At 45.7% G+C, this 22,979-nt stretch overlaps 1 protein-coding gene across 6 annotated transcripts; it reads right to left on the bottom strand.

Annotated features, from left to right (window-relative positions):
* Positions 1-14: 14 nt before the first annotated feature.
* Positions 15-22,344, bottom strand: LOC122396691 (1-phosphatidylinositol 4,5-bisphosphate phosphodiesterase-like). Of its 6 annotated transcripts, XM_043395303.1 has the most exons (20): positions 22,118-22,344; positions 14,777-14,831; positions 9,081-9,309; positions 7,914-7,973; positions 7,435-7,572; positions 6,733-6,812; positions 6,043-6,178; positions 5,865-5,965; positions 5,599-5,765; positions 4,829-5,039; positions 4,440-4,698; positions 3,726-3,926; positions 3,422-3,626; positions 3,153-3,310; positions 2,870-3,076; positions 2,437-2,809; positions 2,212-2,361; positions 1,954-2,131; positions 1,416-1,866; positions 15-1,352 (listed from the first exon to the last, which is right to left on the bottom strand). In XM_043395303.1, the coding sequence occupies exons 3-20, from the start codon at positions 9,249-9,251 to the stop codon at positions 1,284-1,286; spliced, it is 3,315 nt and encodes a 1,104-aa protein (XP_043251238.1). In that variant the 5' UTR covers positions 9,252-9,309; positions 14,777-14,831; positions 22,118-22,344; the 3' UTR covers positions 15-1,283. The 6 variants fall into 6 exon arrangements, with proteins under 6 accessions (XP_043251238.1, XP_043251233.1, XP_043251236.1 ...); XM_043395298.1 differs by having other exon boundaries at positions 3,153-3,626; XM_043395301.1 differs by having other exon boundaries at positions 1,416-2,131.
* Positions 22,345-22,979: the final 635 nt, after the last annotated feature.

Below are 22,979 nucleotides of genomic sequence, written 5' to 3'. Positions count from 1 at the left end.
ACGACTTGGGCTAGCAATCTCTTTATTTCTCCTTACTCCTTTATATCCAATATATATATAATATAGGTTAATATAATCATTTGTGTAAATAACATTATTAGAATGAAAACAACGACGTGGTAATTATTATGCTAGGCTCTCCTTTAGTTCGGTTTTATGTACAATGCTATTTTGGCTCGCGACGTTACGACTTTGGACCATTCGTGCGAGTGTACTCTTCCGAGGAGGGAAAAAAAGGATTCCCGAAACGAGTACCTGCTCGATCGTGACTGAAGATCGCGGGACACTAATACTCTAATCGCGTCCGGCAACACATGCACGGCTATGGCCGTGCACGCGTCATCTATCGACTGCTTCCGGACCGTAACAAGCATTGTTCGGAGTACAATTATAGCGAAGGAATCGTCACGTTGACGGCAAATCCCTTTCGGCGTTAGGCAATGAAACACACGTGCTCGCACAGTCGCTCTCTCGCTCACGCACGCGGTACGATAGAATTCGATAATAGCGTTAACAATCGAAAAATATTTAAATCGACGAATCACGCGGCACGCTGACTCCGCGCGATCCGCTTCTCGTGTACGCGGTACGAACGGCTACAGCCTGCACATGCAATCGTTTCTCAAACTGGAGAACACAGAAAAACTGTCCCTCGACTTTCGCGAGCTCGTTGAAAGCGGATTCAAATGGTACCAGGTTGAAATATCTTATTGTTTTAATAAAATTAGCTCATTACTTGAAATAAAAAGGTCTGTTCTCTAGAGAACCTAGAGAAAAATATGGCTGTGCACCATTTCATGCAGAATGCGATTCTGAAAACGAATAAATGATCTCTGGACACCGTTGAGACGCAATTGCAGCGCGCACGCTTCAACCGAACGTACCAGCGCGTATAATAAATATATACTTATCATTAATATAAGAACTTGACTAGATCACTTTAGTTTTTATTGACTCCCTTATTTAGTCTAGGTACTTGCTCGTGCGACGACGGAGAGTATGGAGAGTTACAAGATGCTTTCTTTTTTATAAAAAAATATCCAGGAGAATGAACTAGAATTACGATTAACGCGGAGTTTGTTTTGTTGCTTCCGGTTCTCGCGACGCTGACGTGATCGCGCTAGGGCGAAAACGTCGGCGGATCGGAGAACGACAGCTAACGAGGCTTGTTCCCAATTCCAATTGTAATTAACGTTTATAGCGGATTCTCTGAACGCAGCACCTCAGTTCCCCTGTAACCGTCCCGGACGCAGAGGTACGAATACGACGCACCGCGACGGCCATCACACGTAAAATTCGGTCTTAGGGCCCAGTTCGTACTCCATCTCCTCGTTTTTGTACATGTCCATGATCTGTAAGAATAATTTCCCCGCTCGATTAAATTACTTTTTTAAAAAGAACAGATTGTTTCGTACCGCGTTCATGTCCTTCTGCAATTCCTCCAGTTGCTTCTCGTGTATTACTTTCAGCTTCTCCTTCTCCCTGTTCTGTATGATCTGCGCGATCTTCCTCTCCTCCATAAACTTCTTCGTGTTGTTCTGTTGCTTCTCCCTGAGTCTGCCCTCCTTGATGCCCCTGGTCTTCAACGTTTTGTCGTTCATCACCTCCCTCATGCTCTCCACCGAGAGCCTCGCCTGTCTCGCGTTCATTTCCTTGATCTCGCGCTCGTGACGCGCCCCGAGCTGCTTCTGCTGCGACACCTGAGCGGTCACGCACAGCTTGCACAAGGTGTTCCGTCGCTCCTCCAGGTGGGAACGAACCAGGTCGCGTTCCTCGCGACGCTGCCTGTCGGCCAGACGGGACCACTGTACGGTCTGGTCGGAAACTGCTCTGCGAACGGTCGGGTCCCTCGAGAGCTCCGCTTTGCTGTCGAAACAAGAAACAGACGCTCGCCTCTTTATCGAAGGCACGATCACTATGCCACGAAAGCGAAGCAAGCGAACTGTTACGTACTTTTTCCCTTTGATAATCTTCTCTATCGCAACGCAGTGTTGCTTCTGGACGGTTAGTTTCTCTTTTTGCTGTCTCTTCTTCAACGACTCCAAGTCCTTCTGCTGCTTTCTCAGCACTTTCTGGTAACCCTTCTCTTGTCGCAACACCTCCACCGTAATCGGGTCGAACTTCATCTCCTCTGTTGATAAATTCCAATTTCAACAGGAATACAAGCACAACGCTATTCGTTGCCCCTAACGTTTGGTACTTAATATTTACCCCTGGGTTTGGGTGGCTCGCGATGATGAGAAGGAGCGGAGTCGCTGCCCCTGTTGTCGTTCTCCTCGATCCCGAGGCCGCGCATTTTATTCTGCGACATGTTCTCCGGTTTCTTGTAGGCCCGCGGTGCCGTAAGAGCGTCCATAAGTCCTGAAATTTCAGTCAAAATATTCTCAGCCTACCCTTAATCACGCGACTGTCGTTTCTTTCCAGAAACTGGCTAACCTTCGTAGCCGTCCGGCACGTAGATCTTGATCTCGATGTTGCAGAAGAGCATAGGCAGAGACATGGGGAAATTCGCCTCCGTTCTCAGAGATATGTGCCTGTACCCTGACTGTAGACCGTCGAGAGGGACTATTCTCTGGCCTAAAAGTTTCCCGTTGGACTCGTCGTAAACGGCGAACCTTAACGCAGCCAGGTCCGGCAGGACCACTTTTCGAAACAGGAAGGGTTCTTCATTGTAAACGGGATTCAGGCCGTTCGCCGGGACGACTCTGGTTCGAAACTCTTTGCGAATGGTGTCCGTGGGTAGACCGTACATCTCCACCTCCACGTACGTCCCGACTTTCTTGTCGGACAAGAACTGTCCAGCTATCACCTGCCATCCAGAACGAAGGTTAACGCGACCCTCGACGGGGATTGAGACGCGAAGGAATACCTTGACGCTGCACTGGGTGGCGATCACGCCGTCCACGGGACTCTCCGCGAAAGGATCGAAGCTCCTGTCGGCTCGTCTCATGAAGTCCGGCTTCAGAAGGTAGCCCGACGAGCCGTTGTACTCGAACTTCCCTTGGTTCAGTTGCATAGGCAGGTCCGCGGTTTGGAAATTCAGCGACACCATTTGGCAGCCAGCGTTCCAGAAGACCTGTTTACCCAACGATCGATCGTTAGACGCGTGAAAAGATCGTTTGGTCGCGATCTACAACGTCGTAGAAAATTACTTGTGGCATATAATTCGACGAGTCGGCCCGCGTGCCTTTCGGGTAAATTCGACTCATTTGTCGCTTGTTGTAATTGACGAACTCGATGGCTTGCGTCTTCAGGTAGTTCAGGCCGGTGTTCTCCGCGAAGGAAGACATGTTGTGATGAATATTTTTCTCTGTACGAACAGACAAAGGAGTACATTGCCTTCCCGTCTTTTCCCTCGCGAGGGTCGTCGAAGGGGCATCGTAAAAAGGATTGAACCTAAAGGATTTATCTGTGCTCTTACGTTCGGCGATATCGAAGCCCACGAACTTGATGGGTTGAGCATAGTTAACCATGGACGATAGCAACGGGTGCACGTTCGTCGTGCTTCCGGTGTACGGTTGAACCACTGCCAATTCCAAACTGTCGCCAAGACCGGCGCTGGAGACAGATGGCGGTTGCGTACCGGTCGTCGACGACGCGACCGATTCCGCGGTCGAAACTTCCTCCTGAAAACGACACGATCGGCTATGGTGAACCGTTCCGCCTCGTCGATCGCGAGAGATGGATCTAAGGGATTCCATGCTGGCGCATATATCGAGGGTTACCTTTACCGATTGCTGTTCAACGACCGATGCCACCACTGGCAGCGCGCTGGCGTCTTCTTTGACCTCGTCCTCGATTACGAACTGACCTTGTCTAAACAGCTCCAATTCATGCTTCTCGACCTCCGGCTTCAAACGTTTGTTCTTGATCAGGATTTTACGCTTGAGAGCGCTGGGCGGCGGCAGAGGCACCCCGGGTTCCAGCTATTTTATCGAAACATCGAACATTTCGTTAATGCTCGGTGTTACCTAATCGATATCTGCCCGCAACTGTCAACCTCGTTTTTAGAACACGCGTAATCTAATCTTTAATATATGAATAGAAGTATACAGGGTGTTCGGCCACCCCTGGGAAAAATTTTAATGGGAGATTCTAGAGGCCAAAATAAGACGAAAATGAAGAATACTGATTTGTTGGTCGAGTCTTCGTTAAAAAGTTATGGAAATATTTCGATTTATTTTTTCATCGTAAATCTGAATATGCCCGATCGTGCTACCCGAGCCGACACACCCTGTATATAGTGTATCGAGTGCTCAATAAAGATAAGCTTCGATAACAATAGGCTCGGAGTACTTTTGCCTTGTTTATCGATGAGAATCTAGATTCCGATTGACGTAGGGGCTTTGTCCGTTATCAGGCAATGTTTACGGAGACTCGCCAAAACATTAAGCCGTTTTATATCGCGCGTAATAATTCTGAATACCGACGAAACTCACGGGATACTCTTTGAGAGGTTCTTTCAGCAGCAGGTCACCCAAAATTTCGTCGCAATACTTCGCCAGCTTGTATTGCTGCTTTTTGCCGCAGTGGTTCTCGAAGCTGAGTATAACGGGGAACTCGGAAGTAACGAAAGCAGTGTCTCTCACTGCGTAGATCACGTCTTTGAAGAGAATGTCCGTGCACATGGCTTTCCCGTGCGTGATTATCGGCTCCTCGTCCTCGCCTTTCCCGTCCCAACAGTCCAATTCGATGCACCTTAAACGTTAAACCGTCATTAACGACGAAAGTTTCGAACAACGTTGATTTATCTCCGGCCAGAACGGTACTCCGAGACGCGAGTCGAATGAAATTCACGCCTGTTCGACCGTCATTTCGTTGCCCTTACCTACAACCAGCGAGCAACACCTGTCTATACATTTCGACGCTGCTTTTCCCCCCGAATTGACGACCGCTCAAATACGTGTTGTGACTCGAGTTGATGTAATAATGCGCCAGAGGCTGGTCCATGTCCATGTAAACGTCCAGCCTGTCCAGGAAAACCGGCGCGTTCTCGTCGGAGATCAGGTACCTTATGAAACCGTCCTTCGTCATCGTTTCTGAAAGGACGTGATTGCTTCTGAAAGGATGCCGTTTCGCAGATACAAACTAGTTCGAACACTTAGGCGGGTCGATAGCAGATATTCAATGGGGAGAGCCGCGGAGCCAGGCGATTTCAATCAACAAGTACAAAATATTCGAAGAGAACGTTCTCCAGATATTTTCCATTCAATTGTGCCGGATACGAGCCGGAATCTTTCGAAGCATCGTTACCCTTCTATCGGCGATCAAACAGATTTGCTTCCGGCATCGATAATTTTATACGAACGAGAAAATTCTTGACATCGAGATACAAACAATTGGATCCAGATTCAGCTTATTTTATAGGAGCGTGGAGCATTAAAAGATAAGGATCGAAGTCGTAACCATAGCGAACTTGCTACGACCGCCGCTAGAAAATTTTATTTATATCCGGCAGCCCCTAAACCAATTCCGTTGTCGATACTTTATTGCAACGCTCGCGACCGTACGACGTATATATTTCTTCAATTATTTTCTACTCGATGTTGGCGAAGCTCCCTCGAAACCGTTAAGAAACACAGAGAAGGGAAGTCTTACTTTGATTTCGTGCGGTCTCGTTTTGCTCGTAATCCTTTATGATTTCCATCGCTCTCTTCTCGTCGTACAGGGGATAGAGGATCTCGTTCAAAGTCGGATCGCGTTGTTTCTCGTTCAGAAACGTAACCAATTGATCCATATTGATCGTGTCGGCTTTACCCTGGGTGCTGCAACGACCGAAAGCAAACAAAAACGGTACACGTTTCTACGGGGTTTATCGTGGAATCGATATCGAACCGGGAAAAAGTTACGTTTCCCGTACTCACATGGATTGAAACAGTTCCTCTATGTCGTTCCTCGGGCAGATCTTGTGGTAGAGCGCGTAGAAGGTGTCGAAGGTGAAATCGTCCGGCTCGATCACGTCGTTCTAGAAATTTCGATCGTTTTTTTTTTCAGTCTACGGGATCGTTCGCGTCGAAACGATACGTGGTTCTTTCTTTGTACCTTTCCGCTAGGTAGGCCTAAATCGGCGAGGCACTGATAGACGAGCTTTTCCGTTTTCCCGGACGCGAAAGTCCTCGCGACCACTTTCACCGGAACTTTTCCAATCGGATCGACCAGCATTCTGAGCCTCATCCAACTGGAACACGACAAAAAAACTGCATATTTTTCAACGACAAAAAGATGCTCCAGGGATAACTTTCCTATTTGCGCGACGAAACGTTACGGGGCCGCGTTTTTTCTCGTGAAATCGGGACAATCGGGCGTCGAACGGAAAGATCCGGATCCGAATTCTAGATGTTCGGTGCAGAGACCCGTTCGCGCGTGGCGAGAGAGAAAGATCAACACCAGTGACCGATATATCAAAGGGTTGCCACTCTTCTGGCGTCGTGACACACCCTAACGCGATAGAAAGTGTTTTATATTTAATAATTTCATTCGATCGACCGGAGAAAAAAGGATATCGACGGCGTCTAAACGGCGGGGAAGAATTCAGTCAACAATCGCGGGTGTAAAAGGCTTCGCGAGTTTCGTCAGACTGCGGAGAGAATCCACGATGGAACGTCACGTCCAACAACGTGACGTCCATATTGCGTACGATAGGCCTTCGAGAACGTTTCTGGCCAATTATTTCACGGCGTAAACATTACCGCGGCGTGGGTGCGCGCTGTGTAATTGCATTAGTAAACTCACTGTTTCTTCAAGCACGTAAGCGGGCAAACGTTGTTGGCTTTCACGTTGTGCGTAATCGATCGTACGCCATCCAGCCATACCTGTCACAGGACACAGCAAACACGTGGGCTTATTGATTACCTTAATAATTTCCTAACCAGCGGATCGGAAAATATTTCTACGTTCGATTCGCATGCGAGCGTTCTAATTGCGCCAACGTCGGGGCAAAACGATATTCCAATTAACGGAGTATCGCGGTCCAGAGGGTCTAAAAGAGCAATTCCCCGTAATACCATATTTCTCTATTTGTTTATCCCACTTTGTCCGCGATACTGAGAAACAGAACTTAAAATCTAACGCAAAAGTAAGACAAAAATATAATATCGTGGGAAGTGGGGCAGAATGAAACGACGAGATTGGAACAGATTAGAGAGAATTAAAAGTTTAGTAGCCATAAATTTTGCAGAGGCTCGTTCCCAGTCTTTCCTTCGTTCTCTCTGCGACCGATGTTGAAAAGACGCCGAGAACTTGGAACGCTCAATTAGCAGAAACAATTATTCGCGTTCAATAGCTCCTTAATTCGTAGGGATTTCCACGAAGATGACCATCTGGACCAGAATAATCCCTTAAGGAGCATCCTATTACTCTCGAGATTTTGTTCGCTAATTTTCCAGACGGACGATCAAACAGCGAGGAGCGGAAGGCTCTATCGATCCAACTTACCTTGGCCGTCGCTGGATCCGGACAAACGACATGTTGGTAATTGATATTGGTGTAATCTACGCCGGAGCAGATGGTCAAACTTTTCTCCTCCAATTGCTCACCGTGCTTTGTCAAGAGCTTATCGTACAACTTCGGATCCTACGTAACATTACAGAACGATGCGATAGTCGGATTTAATTAGATTCGATTGAAACACGCCGTGGAAAAATTATACGATATGCCGTCGATTAAATTCGCTTCGATGCAAAGTAGTTTTCAGAGAGGATGAAACGTCGAAATGCTTGGCTATGAATGGAGATACGAGGGGCACGAATGAATTCGTTAACGTCGCGAACAAACGACAAAACATTTCCGTGTACCGACGAGTTCCGCTCGAGTACATTCGTCTCCGTCGGACTCTCGCTGAGCTCTCCGCTGAATATTTCAAACGAAAGCAAACCTCCGGGGTTCAAACTGCTCGAGAACAAGGGTTTTCTTACCTTGGGCAATCCACCGGCGCGTATGTCGCTCACTTGACACAGCTCTATCACGTCTCCCTCCTGCGCAACAAATTACATCGACGCTAAAACAGTTTGCTCGCACCTTCGTCTACGACGCAGCGTTGGCCAATAATCAATCAACCCTCGATTGCATTTGTAATTGATCGACGAGCCACGATAACAATTCGTCGTAATCAGCTAGATTCAGCGATACACATTTTGCCCAACTCTGCCTCGACTTCGAAACGCTTAGAATAAACGAATCTTGATATTTGCAATTTTTTAATCGCGTCAGTGGTATTAGGAACACTGTAAAATATTTATGCTTCCATTTGTTACGCTGTAATTTGAAAAATGGTTGGGGATAAACCATAGTCGACGCGATAACGAGGGAGGAACCTCACCTGTCCGCCTCCGATTTTAATCTACCTTTGCTGGATGGTAAATTTCACGTTCCGGGTAATATATGCAGAGCAACGAATATCATAACTTGATAAGTTTGAATGTATATGCGATGCAAGTTGCATGTATGCATAGTATGCAACGTGTAGTAAGGATATCAATCTTCGTCGCTTTTTCATCGAAGTCGCCGTGGCGTGAACGATATAAGCGGGAGTTTCATGCTTGAGGTCGCGTGTTTGAATCTCCTTTTCTGTCTTGTTAAATAGGATTCGTTTGTAACTGCGGCAATTTGGTAGACTACGAAATTAATTTACGTTCCCCCGGAAATATTTCGTAAAGTCAACCGAGCTGCTTCCTTGGAAAGAGTAAAAAGCGGGATTACAGCTACCATTATCGCCGTGCATCATGCACGTTGCTATCGTAATGGCAGAAAAGGAAGGAAAAGAGACCTCGAACACACCAACCCCCATTTCTAGCATCTGCGCCACGGTCACTTCGATGGAATAAAATGACAAAATGATGGATATTCGTTGCGCAAGGTGTGCATAAGTTATATCTCGAAATTTATGGAGCCTCGTATTTTCTACGAGGAGCGTTGTAAACTGAAAATGTACTATCTCGAGCATTTAAATTGCAACTTCAACGCATTTTGGATAGGAGATCACGAACTTTTCAAACGATCTACAGAAGCAGATTAAGATCGAAAGCGGACAGGTTTCTCTAGTAGGAGGATGAGCCGGACATCAAAGGAAATTCTCGTTTCACCTTTCCCTCGCTCTGCCAGTAGATGAAGAAGGCATATTCGTCGACCTTGAACATGCAACTCGGCTCGAGTTCCGTGTTGTCCTTCTCCTCTGCCCACCGATCGAAAGTGCATCCATGACGGAGCGCTACCGGTACCTCGATCTGCCAATTGAACTCGAACCTTTTCGTCATCTTCCTGGCGCCGATTTGTCCGCGTCGATCAGCACGCACGTCGGTTCTCGTCCGATTCCTAACGAGAGTCCCAACATTTAAAAAACAATTTCCAAACGCCACAAGGTATTTTAAAGTCGCCACGTTTGAGATCAAACCACGCAAAACCGAGCTTCTATCGCGAGACAAAACAAACGCTGATAGAATATGCCAAAAATAATGGCGTTTTAAAAGACAGCGCGTCCGTGACACGGTTAATTGCTCCGAACGGTGGATACGAATGAAATCTCGGTTGCGCGTGCAACCTGAAAATTAGTCTACCGCGTCCAAATTAGGCTGCTCATAAATTTTTACATGGTAGTTGAAGTTGGATCTGTCCGACTGTACTGGCCACTTAAAAGTCCCGAACGAGATTCGTTTAAATTATTAATTGCAGCAGTTTCGGGGGAATAGTTGCGCGGCTGCGTTCTTATCGCGTCGCCTCATTACCGATTCCAGCGTCGTTCGTCGAGATTACGAAAGTTGGCGAGCGCGATGGTGAATACCAAACGATCGTCGCGGTTACCGTTTGAAGTTCTTTTATTTGGAACGACCACCGACGCGTTAACCGAATTGGATAAAAACACGTTCGCGGGACCGTCTTTTAAGGAGAGATTCCCATCGAGAGGATCGTTCAGCTAACCGAGGAGCTCTATGGATTATCTGGCCTCTTTCGAGATAAGTCCTCCCGATTATAGCAAATTTCTGAAGAAACGCCATTTTCTAATGGTATATTTTTCTTAAGAAATTCCGAGCTTTTATTGTAACTTTAGTGTCGTGCATTGCAAATCCGCGATTAAAAGTAACTGTTGGCGCAAGTTATCGCTGTCTATGCGAATAGAATTCTACGCGTTTATTTTTCTATTCCTCGCAATCGTCTTGCTGAAGTATTCTGGACTGTGATATTACATTTCGAACAGACAACGTGGCACGAGAAAAAGGAACCGTTTCACCGAGAAGAATGCGCAAAGTAAATCGAAGTAAAGGAATGCGAAACAATGTAAACAATCGGGATCAGAATATGGAGCACGAAACAGTTGTTCGATTCTGAAATACAGAAGATTTTTTAATCAAAGCAGAAGTATCGATTGCACGGGATTTCCCATCGATATCGCGGCTCACTAAACGAAATAAAGTTTCGACTTTCGATATTTCGAAATTTTTTTAACGAAAAGCACAAGGTATACGGACATAAATTTTTTATAGGTTTATTTATTGACCTTGAATTATATCGCCCGAATTTTTGTTTAACTCGGAACGAGTACTCTAGGCATTCCAAGCGACGATGCATTCGCTGTTGAAGCAAACATGTTTTTACTGTAAACACGATTGGCGGCATTTCACAGATAGGAAACAGATCGAGAAAACAAATAATTAAAGTATATGAGATTGGTTATCGCTCGCTACCAGAATGAAAAAATGTGATTTAATATAGCGACGGTATTTTAAAATAGAATTTAAACATTATCTTTCTCGTTTCGACCGAGGAAGAGAGCCCGATGAATCTTTTTTAACGTTCCTGGTGTAAATCGCCCGTTAATTGTATTTTACCAACAAGAATTGCGTATTAACCTGGGGCAGAATGAGCCGCATAGGTGCTTACGACGTCTTTCACCGGCATTAGAATCCAATTAGGCGTTGATCTCGTTAAGCGGAGAGCTTCGATCTTCGCCCCGTGCGCGAGACGCTCCACGTTAATTGGCTTTCTAAGCGCGGGAGCCTCGTCCGTAAAGAAATTCATGTTTGCCGATCGAACGATAAATCTTCGCGTCCGTTCAACGACCTGTTCGACGGAATCTAGGCGAGCATCAATCAATTTTGTTATTGTTGGCTTCGGTGGCACAGTTCACGGAGGACTTTAACACTATTTTCACAACCTCGATCGTCGGATGGCCTCTTCGGGGATCGAGTTAACAGCGTTTCTTAACCCAATGTACTGTCACGTCCGACAGGCTGTGTCTCAAACGGTAATGTCATCGTTCCAAGACTTTCTTGCCTCGCGTGATGCCTTTCCTTTTCAGATTCCATCGCGTGAATGACGCACACGTCCGATTCGTTAATATTCAGCCGTGTGTTTTACGTTCAACTGTGACATCGAGGTTAATATAGAATTAAAAATATTTTCTACTCGCCATAGTACTAATATATCTCTGCTATAATCGCCTATCACTGCCACCTATTCGCGTAAACTGCGACCTCGGTGTTACTTTCTATTCACCTCCGTTGTTCGATACCGCTATCAATATTGTTACAAGGCAATTAGGTTACGTTGTTCGAAGCATTTAAATAACTTGCAAAGATATTTGCTTTTATCTCGAGAGAATCGAGCGAAGTACATTACCGCACTCGAAAGGGTTTAACCCAAATTCCTGTACTACATAACTACGCTTCTACTTCGAATCGTCTTAACCTCGTGAATATTCATAATCGTTTCAATTTTTCTGCTCAAAGTTACAGTCTTATCTACGGCGCCTGCACCTTGAGTTTTAATCAGTCTCAATTATTGCCAAAGAATTTTCAAACGTGCTTCAATTCGTACTGGGAGTCATTATGCAGAAAAGTAGTTATCAAAACGCAAGATACGAGGAAGCTTGGGAATCGAAAAACTTACAGCACGTTAGAGCAAAAGTTCGATTTCTTCGCTAAGTCGTGCTTCTTCGCGGCGATAAAAGAAACGTTTACAGATATCGAGTTTATTTTAGTTCGGATGATAGAGTCAAAATATCCTGAGATATCGTGCCGACCGGATCGAAACATTTTATTTCGGGGGAAACACGAATGCAGAGAATTCAAAGTCCTATAAACGTTGCTAAATCTCCCAAACAATTTCCAAAGTTTTTTGAACACCGTTTAGCGATAGTGTGAAAGAAATTAAAGAAATGTGAAAACGAAGAAGTTCTTTTCGCGTCCAAACTACACACAGACCTCTCAAGTTATTCTTCAGTCAGGTCGCTGCAGCTCCGGATCGACCTCTCGAGCTCGAGTGATCTCGAACTCGAGCTTTCTTTCCTTTTCGGTCGAACGAAACTGAGATTGACCGTCGCTTCGGCGTATAACGATAACAAACGGATTTAAATTCCCAGGGCTGTCGGGATGCGACGGTCCGTTAAAGGTCACTCGAATTGGACGGTTTTGGGGCAGGGTCGGACGAAATTTCCAACCGTCGAACAGAAATTACTCCTCTTCCCGTCGAACGGTCGAAAGTTTATTTTTATCGCTTAAATATTATTCGGCTAAAATTGTATCGTCCGCGATCGCGACACGCTTTTGGTTCTTTCGACGGGTCGATACTGTATCGAAGCGCAAAGGATTTGCTGGCATCGTTGCACCGATTGACCTTTATTCCCTGGCTACAAAGTAGGACGAACCATAGACAGAGACGACTAGGTGAAAATAGAACGACGCTAGAGCACGGCACACGCCCCCCTGCGCCGAGAAATAAATCCTGAACTTCTCTCCATGGAAATAGAGCGCGGCTTTTACGCGTTATTTCACGGCACCGGAAGCGCCTTGCATCGTTGTCCGGTTGATTAGCGACGAGAAATACTGTTTATCGTTACGACACGTGTCTCGATACCGTTGATACATTTCTGTTTGAAATTGATATCCTTGATCGAGACGTTCCAAGGTACGTCTTCAAACGATTTCGGATTTACTCGGACGCGTGATTATCTTGTCGATATCTGTCAATTACATCGGTTTCGATACCTGTTTGATTACGCTCCCGACTAATCGGAAATGAAACAGCCGATGTCGATCAATCTAAATGTCGATCGTAGTTAATAATTAATAATTCATCGAGGATAAAATCCGACGAATTCTGGGACGCGGAACACCTATGAAGAATACGCAGAACATTGAACGTAAACAAGTTTTTTACGAAGACCGTAAAAGCACTCGAACGCATAAAGTATTGTTGTATTATTCTACGTTGGTATATATACTTAGTTGCACCGCGTTTCGCATTGATTATACGTCCGAGTTCAAGTTTTATGCTCTCTGCGAGTTGTTTAATTATTTCTACGAGAGTCCATATTTCCATTATTTTATTTCGTAATACCTCTTTCGATGCTATTTTGCAATTTATAAGTTTTCGTCTGTCGTCTACTCGCTGTTATCTTTGTGGAAAGTTATATTCATAAAGATAATAGATTCTGGAGAGGAGAGCAAGTTTAATATTTCTGACTCGGAACAAACATTACTCGTGGATAAAGTTCAATACATAAACAGAAATATAGAATTTGCTCCTGACTGTGAAACACGAACGTGCCTAGGTTGCAACATAAGGCTGCATACAAGCGAATGAATTCGAAATCCTCAATTTTACCGAGGGATTTTTAGATAAACATAAATATTTGAACACGGAATTTTGCACCGGGTATCGGATTAATTTTTATATCAGAATCGGTCAAGTCCTTGTACGCCATGTGTACGAAGTCGAATTCTTTGAATTTTCGAATCGCGTATGCTCACATTTTTCGACTCTGTTTACATGTACTTTGGACTTTATGCAGGATTCCGGCGGTAACTATAGAACAAACACATACACCACGATCGCTCATGCAAATTCAGCGAAAACTTTCTGCATATCTTTTGAATTGGTTTTCCTCGTTGGATTTTTCTCTCGAACCATAAATTAAGACTCGCGATATTAGTTGGGAATGACTCGGACGGTTTGGCGGTTGGAACGAGAGTTTATTACTGTGAAATTGAACTGTAAGCTTAACGTTTGCAAAAGTAGGTTACTTCAAGACTGATTGCGACAGAGGTCGGATTTTTCAACCGAAGTTCGCGTGGACGAAGCTACAATTTTCTGCGTTTCGTAATTGCCAATTTAATTCCAATTTCGTGCGTGTGGAATTAACCGATACGGAGAGAAAAATAAAAAAAATATGGAAAAGCAACGTGTGCAGAACAGGAAGTTGGAATAACGACTCGCGTATTACGCCGCGGAAATGGACCGTAAAAGAAGCCGATGACGTAAAAAAAAAACGAATTTACATTTGTAAAGATACAATGTAAGCGAACTGAACTACCCGCGATGCTATCGCGAAGTTTTGCAAAGAATGGATGGCGATTCTTAGCTGCTCGGACAAAAATACTCGACGATAATCGGCTTTATTAATTGGTATACAATGGCGATGGCTGTTTGCATAAATCAACATCGGGGAAGCGCTCGTTGGGATTTTAATCGTGATTCATCCGGAACGGAGCGGAGAGAACTCTTCTCATAAATTGCATACAGGCACGGATATCTGCTGTTTAAAAATCCTGATAGCCGTCGACGTCCTCCGCCGTGTATTTCTGCCAGTGAAAGAGTTTAGATCCGTGCTCCCGCCCCCGCGATTCGTTTACCCCGCCATCGAGCCACGCGAAGCGTAAAACTCGGGAAAAATTTTTCTGTACAATTTCGGCTCCTTTTCAGGCAGGGGAAATCGCGGGAGCGAACGACGTTAACTTACGGTAGAGGGAACAAAGTGAAGCGAAGAACAGTGAAGGCCACTTACGACGTTAAGAGCGTTTCTTCCTGGCTGGCTTGCACATTTTAGGTCCCCGCTGCACCTACGGCAGGAAAGATCGAATAAAGTTTATAACGCGGTTTTCTTACAACCCCGCGAGAGTCAAGGTCTCCGCGACTATGTATAGCAAACCGGCACGCAAATTGAAACGACCAATCTTCGATGGATATTTCACGCGTCTGTCAAACATCGTTTCCCGCGCTTCCGGCCGCGCAGAGATCCCCGAATCTCATCTCATTTTCAATCTACCGAATCTCGCGACGCGGGCTGCATTACTCGATTTCCGGTTGAGATTCTCGCGGATCGAGAAATGGCCAATATTTGGGAGTTCCGGGGGAAAGCTTCGGGGGATGAAACTTTATCGATGTTATTAATAATAGACCGATAGCGGGTGCTGACTGGGACAAAGTAACGTGGATATACGTTTCGAGAAAAATGTGGGACCATAAAGAACACCGGTTGTTCGTCGTTCGTCGTTCCTCGATCGAAAGAGAGAAACTCCATTGTTCGAGGATATTTGCCTTGCGTATATTTGAATTCTGTGTATTCTACAAACATGATTACAATATACTCTAGTAAGGAGCGTCCGCCTGACGCACGCGGACGTAAAAAATCGATGGACAAAATACACAAACCTTGTTGTGACTGCGAACGAGTAAATGTACGGCGTAGGAACGGTCGACTGGAGGTACTTTATAGAATTATGTATATTCTCGAAAAATGTCAAGCTTAAATCGCGTTCTTCTCGATACCATATATCTTGACCTGGATAAACATAACTCGACAACCACTCGATACAACCACTTTCAAAGTGAAAACTCTTTTAAAATCCACGTGTAAACACAGATAAAACTAGGTCTGCAATCTCGCGGAAGCAGACGATTACGAACTTCTTTCAAACAACACGGGGCAAGGATATTAACAAAAAGTTAATGCATTTATATTAGTCACTACGAGACAGCCTACCTTGTTTATCCGGTGAACGTTAGGAGTTTACTGATACGTTGACTATTAATTAAATTATCGAAGACAACAAAAACTGGGGTGACGTAACACCTTAATTGAAAACACTTAGTCACACTTGATCCCGAGATTACGAAACGATCGTCGATAGACGGTGAATTCGAGGCTGGTCGTGAAACGCGAACGTCGACGTCGCAAGTTTCGCGGCGAACTAGCGGCTAATGAAGCGCGTTTAATTAAACGCTTATCGCGCGGCCAAGATTGACCATTATTCTGTAACCGGATTTATCGTTCGCGGGCGAGAAAGGTCGGGTACCGATCGACGGCTGCTATCGTGCCACGGATATCCCGCGAGTTATCGAGACTTTATCTCGACTGACGCAGTAGGAAGTAGAGTTTTGCAAAAGTAAACGAATGACGTCTACGGTAGCGTACGAATATTAGATGCGCCAAAACGTTTTCGCGTCGCTTTGAACGTTCGAAGAACAGCCGCGACTTTGCTCATTGTTCTACCGACCCATTGTTCCCGCACCGAAACGAATGGGAGCGTCGGGGCCATCGGCTGCTGGCGATATTTTTTAACGTTTGCACGTATTCGGTGCACGCGTTTCAGCGAACGAGCAACAATGATAACGGAAGAATACAGTCGTCGGGGGAGGAGGGAAAGGAAACGCGAAGGAACCGGCGGAATAAGGTCAAGCGTTATCCAACGAAACAGCTCCAAGACGCGTAGATATTTTTAGGATCTCTAGTGTTTCCGCACTTTTCGGGAAACGTCCCCCCGGTTCTGGCTCCCAATCAGAATAAAAGCGTTGTATCCACCTATAAATCAACGACAGGAGGGGTCGAGAGCGTTCACGCGCGTTCTTTCAAGAAAACGTCAACCGGATCGACGGCGAAATAAAGCTCCCTGTCGCTTCCAATGGAACGGGTATTGATCGCGTTAAATTGGTGGACGTCGGTGGCTTCGATATTTCCGTATTATTCGATGCTAACACCTCCGCGAGATTCGAGGATCCGTCTGTCGGCGACTGGCTCGATGCCTAACCCGCTAATTCGCCGCTGGCGGAACCGATGTTTGCAAAACGTTATTCCAGACGCATCGGTTCTCTCGCTTGAAATAGCGGTATCGTTCGTAAACGTCGATTCGGTTCGTGTCGTGCAACCTGCCCGCGCATAGCCTCCACGGAAGTTTTCGTACTCGTAAACGGGGAAACGTCGCGAAGATAATGCGGGGGTGTGTACAGCGACTCTTCCCTGGCACGATGAAAACATTTCTGGCGCCTGGCACCCGACGATTTTCTCAAGACCGCGCTAACACGCGAACTCCGTGGATACTTGATGGGCAAGCGTGGAGCAAGTATTTCGATCGTGAAAGCGGAAGAACGCAGAATATGTCGTAACACAGCCTGTCGCTATTGATAATCACCTCGCTGACTGCTCGCAAAACATCTCGGACGCTATTTCCACGAACCTCGCGTCTCCTACATGGGGACAGGTTTATTAGATAATTTACAAATCGCTCTAGAATCGTTGTTCGCGAATAAAATTTCGCCAACTCGTTGATTCTGTCCGTAGGTACACGATGAATGCGAAATTGAAAGCCTGTTTCTATGGATATTTTTGATACACGTATGTTTTGACAGCGCGTCGAAAGGAAAAGCGTATTCGTCCCAGCGGGACTTGAACTCGCGTGGAAAAGTTAGCACGCAACCTATGCTGCCACTCAGCGACTTTACTTGTTGAAGAAATTACTAACAAGCATCGACCAAGCAGAACTTCTCGAACTTTGATCCCTCCATTCTTAAAAGTTTCTAGGCTTATAGACGAGTCATAACATTGTAGCCAAGGGTTCCCCGAGCACAGACTAGTCGTCGCATATCAATTTTATGCAAATCAATTTTCCTACCGAGCTACCGCTCAACGTATCAAGTTTTACAAATATAATTACAGCGAGATTTATATGGCGTACGTAATTTTTAAGTTCAAAACTTTGAACGCTGCCGGAGGAACAAATTCTTTCCTAAAATATCGATTTTACTTTCGAAAGAAAGTTGCTATAAATACGCAAGAAATTCGAAGTATTGATAAAGTTTCGAGAGTTTGGAGCAGGCGGTGTATTACGGCTAAGAGGGGAGATAGAAAACTTCGGAGCCATTTTCCTTTTCCCCTGGAAACACATTCTTCCAGCTAGTCGAAGCGTTGCTACAAAAATTAATAAAACTTTCGACTTGGAACTTTAATAGATTGTTGGGAATACGGAATAACAGCGAATTCGATAGTATTTATTATCCACAAAAGAGACCTTAACTCTTATATTTCCTATTCTCATTCTAGATTTTTTAATAACCGTTAAATGTATAAGCCAGTCAAAAAATTAAGGCAGTAAATTAAGTCCTCGACAATCTGGCCAACGTTGAGCATCTACCTCGAATAATTTCTCAAAGTTAACGAAGTCTTGCAAGCTGTTCGAAAGTGAGCTCGATAGCCCCTCGACGTGGTGTCCAAACAATGGACTCGATTTTAATATTTCCAAGCGCCATAAAATAAGGCACACTCTCATACACGTACACGCCTACGAACTCAATGACACGTTATTAGAGTCGATCGATAGTATCTACGATCCATACGTAACTCACGACAATAAATTTTCTTTCGCATTACACGCTCGTAAGGAACACGTTGATCGTTCGATCGGGCACCTGATCCTCCTAATATTATTCTAAATTAGAATATACGAGTTCGAAGATGCTCGAAGTAGTTTGCAAGTTGATTTCTGTCAATTTTGATTGATCTGTGAAAGCCTAATTGAGTGGATCCCGATGTTCTAGCGCGCCAAAGTGGACAGAGTGTATTGATTTTCGAGAATCTCTAATGGAATTCAAGAATTCAATTATCCCAGGGCAACCGCGATTGCGGTGAAAACTCTTGGCTTTTAAATAGGACGGCGGATCTAATTAAAGTTATCGAATATCGTCTTTCCCGAAGTGGCGCGGGTCGAGACCGACCTTTCGGAGGCCGATATTGCCGCGGATGGCGCGAATGCCGTCGTGACATTATAATATCCGTGTGTCGATTGCGCGGAGCCGCGTGAAAGCCTTAAGTGAGTAATTCACCGTGCGGCGCAACCTCGTTTCGCCGCGAACCATCCCGACTTGTGTGCATTACGAGTCCGTGCGATATTACGTAACGCCCTAATCGTGGCTAGGCGCGAGAGTGAATGAAATTGACGTTCAATAGAAGGCCGACGGACGCGAATGGAAAAGCGAAGTAGCCGATAAAAGCGGCCGGCCGCACGCGCGCAAACATTTACGGTGCATTTTATGCGTTTTACCTCTTTAGGGTAGCCACACCGGCTACGTCGTTTCCTTTTCTGTGCCGTTTTTTTTTAAAATATGGCCAGCATCGCCTGCGAAGTAGCCATTAGACTTTGCGCACACACGCTCGTAAATACACCGCAAACATTTACACTCTGATACACATAATAAGCGGAGCGTCGTGAAAAAATATTTGCACAGTCGATGAATAGCGGGGCGTTGCTTGGATCCTGAGGCCACCACGCGCACACACACGGGAACGCGCTACGAGCCACCGGGAATTTCTTCGACCGACAGATTAATCGACGGCTGACCGTGGTTCAATTACCGCTCACGGATCGATAATTACATAACTTCCGGCGCGGGCTTCGAAGGACGAGTTAAGCCGCGACATTGACCGCTCGATCGCTTAATACGCTTCGCGGTCGCTTTAAGAACAACGGAGCCAGCCACGTTCGAAGCAACGCACGAGAGAGGCTCTTGCGATTTTTACAACAATCACTGTTACGCGATCGAGAATTTATCGTTCCTCCGACACGCGATCTAAACGACTCCGTCTGTCAGAGAGCGTCAACTTCTTCGTGGAAGCTTCTACAAGCGTATAGATTTAATATTTTTCTAGCTCGACTTTGTTCAACTCGTTTACGGTAATCATAAATTCTCGTGTTGCGCCAGAAAGTATAATTTCGGTATCAGCAAACTCGACTGCGTTCGCGATTACGCTCAGCCACGTTTAGCGACCTTCCTACCTTTCTTGGACGTTATACTCGCGTTTCCTCGTAGTTTCTAACCAAGTATAGCTCTCTGCATAATTATTGCGTGTTTAGTTTTGTCATTTGTCAGGCTCGCCGCGCAGAACAATGTTAATAAAACTCGTGAACGATGTTTCAATTGCTCCGGACTCGGTACAATATTACGAGCAGTATTTTGAAAAAATTTCATTAGATGGTACGGGTCTTGTTTCCTCCCCCTCGCGGAATCCCTCCGACACGTTTGCAGACCCCTGGGGGACGGCAGACTACCGTTTCAGAAACGCTGTTCTAGTTGGTCGTAATGAATTTTTTACAATTTGTCTGCGCGGCGCTCTGGATTCTTCGTCGGTCGCGTGATCCAAATTTCAACGAGAACACATAAACCGATGTTACGCCAGACATCAACCACATGTTCCGTTACATCCAGTTACATCGTCGTTTTACGAGACCGACTGTGATTTTTATTTGGGTTTCTGTTTCTATCGCAGTTTATAGTTTTGCTATCCGCACGTTTTATATTTAATATAATACGCTATCGTTTCTAAAAATATAATAAAGAAACGTTGACTCTCAACTAGACAGAATGATTGACGATGCCTGAAAAAACTATACTCAGGTATTTCCATATGATCTATTTATAGTAAGCGTTGCGTAACAGCTTTAATAAGTAGACTTATCGTAATCTAAAACACCAGAGGATCATGTAAAACACACACCATGAGATCACATTGCTAGACTGGTCGAAGCTAACAACATAAATTTTTATTAGTTCCCGTCAAGGACGTATACATTTGAGTCATTCGATTAAAAATAGATTAAACGACGATTCGGCTATAAAAAGGCCTGATTACAGCGACGCTCCAGAGAACAGTGTTATTTTTAATCGAATGACATATTGATGTGTTTCTATAGTACTAAAATAGCGTCCATACAAAACGGAAAATCCTTTAGAGTTGAGAAATACGCAAGAATAAATAGTTGGTAAATTCTGTTTTGGTTCTCCACTGCCAGAAACTATGAGGAATGCCCCGAGCGAAGGACACGATGTAAACAGAGTACTCGTTGCCCATAAATTGCGTTCCCGCGATACGAGTGCTATTAGTCATTAATTTATACGATGCTAAATATTGGTCAACACTGAACAGCCTTCCTCAAATATTTTGATCGGTGAATCTGAATTCTTTCCAGGGGCATTCTCTTCGAGCAACGCAGCCAATTCTAAAACAATTCATCGAGTATTGCGTTATATTCAATCGTTGTTTTACTATAAATTAGATGGCAGGACAAAGGTTTTTTGCTACTTTCTCGGAAGCATTAGCTTCCCAACGGGTCGTGCTAGTATCTGTGACTCATCGATGTCCTCGAGTCGTTCGAATTTCATTAGGAATATCGACGGAAATCGTTTCTACGAATCAGCTATACTTTATTTAAGCGCACTGTCAAAGCTGTTATCTCGTTACTCGTTACGCTTTTTAAACGTCTCCCCTCAACTCTTTAGCGCGTAACAACAGTAGAAAGTCTCCGGTGAACTTTGACACGAGTAGCCGTAAAGCGGGACTTAAAGTTCGCGGATCGGTCGCGACGAGTTTCTCGAAGAATGGAAACCACGTCACCGCGGAACTAACGAGCATAACACCGGAGGCGCCTTGTTTCTCCGGTCGTTAGAGCCGGGGGTCCCCTCCGACGAGAAGGTCAGAAGTCAGGGAAGAGGGGGGTGGTAAAGGGCAGAGACGCGAGAGAACCGGAGATAAAGTGGTTGATGGCTGATGACAAGTTAATATCGAGGGATCGACCGCGACGTTTCACGGGGGAGACGTGTGTTTGTCCCGCTATTACTCGGCCACGCTCCGGATCCCCTTGACCTCGAAAATCCCTCGGGAGGCTCTCAGTCAGGGTCGTGTGGATCACCATCGTATCGCCCTCCCACTTTCTTACCCGGTGTCTGGAAGGTCCGTCGATCGCGCGATCGGTGCCTCGCGACGTCGATCACGCATTCGCGTGACGCGTCACGGTTTATCGAGGGTGGATGGCGTGCGTGCACGCGGGATGCACGATGCCCATCACGCATGAGCGGGAAAGACAAACGGAAGGCGAAAACGAACAAGGTGCACGAGACGCTGGTCGTTCGATGGTCGTTCGAACCGCGGTAAACGGATCGTCAAGGTTGTCGGTGTTCGAGAGACACGCAACGCGTACTCGTGACGTCCAGCGACCATGGACGGACACGGACGCGTACAACGCACGCACGCACGCACGCACTTGAACGGCGTAATTCGTGCAAGGTGTCTTGTACTCACGGTGTGCGAGATCGCCGGGTGAACGACGGCGGCAGACGTGCACCAGTCCCCCGATCACATTCTTCCACTTGGTTCCTCTGTCAGCGGGCTCGCACGCTGCGGTCCACGCGCGTACGCTTCGAGGGGGGAAAATAAAGAAAAAAAAAAAGCCGAACGAACGTTTCTGCGAGGAGCGCGCGCGGTTTCCTCGGTGCGACACTGAACGCCTTTCAGGCGCGGCGGAAGAAACTGACGGTGCGGCACCGTCTGTTGACGGGCAAGCCACCAGGCCTGGCTCGATACCGTCCTATTCACTGCGCGCATGTGCCAGCTACTTGCCGCTTCGTTTACAGCTTTCTCTCCGTTGGTAAACGCGTTCCCTGACGAGCGGATCACACGATTCGAAACGCGAACCGGGCAAAACGATCTACACACCCGCCCCGCCTATTATTAGACTCGAGCTATAAAAAGAGAACTGGTAAACCTGTCGAAAAGGCCCGTCGTTTTCAATCGGACCGCGGGGAACATTCTTCTTCTCCGATGTTGCTATTTCGGATCGAGATTCCTCGGATATGTACGACATAATCGTTTTATGCAAGATCGTCCCTGAACTTTATCTAAGATCAAGATCGTAACATGGAGTGTTATTTATGTCGTTTCAGCTGGGGAAAGAATTTCATTTCACTCGAATTCGTTGTCTACGATTGCAGCCTGGAACTGTCCGAATGCATTAGCGAGTTCTGCTACAAACAAGTGTTTGTTTTTCGTATCTAGACCAGCCTTGCAGTTTTGCGTAATGGCGGAAATGTTTCTTGAGGTCTCCTGCTACTTTCCAGATAAAAGATTCATGCATTCTCTGAATTTTGCATTCCCTGCATTCGAT

This window comes from Colletes gigas, unplaced genomic scaffold (assembly GCF_013123115.1).
Source record: "Colletes gigas isolate AHSC1104 unplaced genomic scaffold, ASM1312311v1 Colletes_gigas_Sc00008, whole genome shotgun sequence".
Taxonomy (NCBI): Eukaryota; Metazoa; Arthropoda; class Insecta; order Hymenoptera; family Colletidae; genus Colletes; species Colletes gigas.
This window is presented reverse-complemented; position numbering and strand designations above follow the sequence as displayed.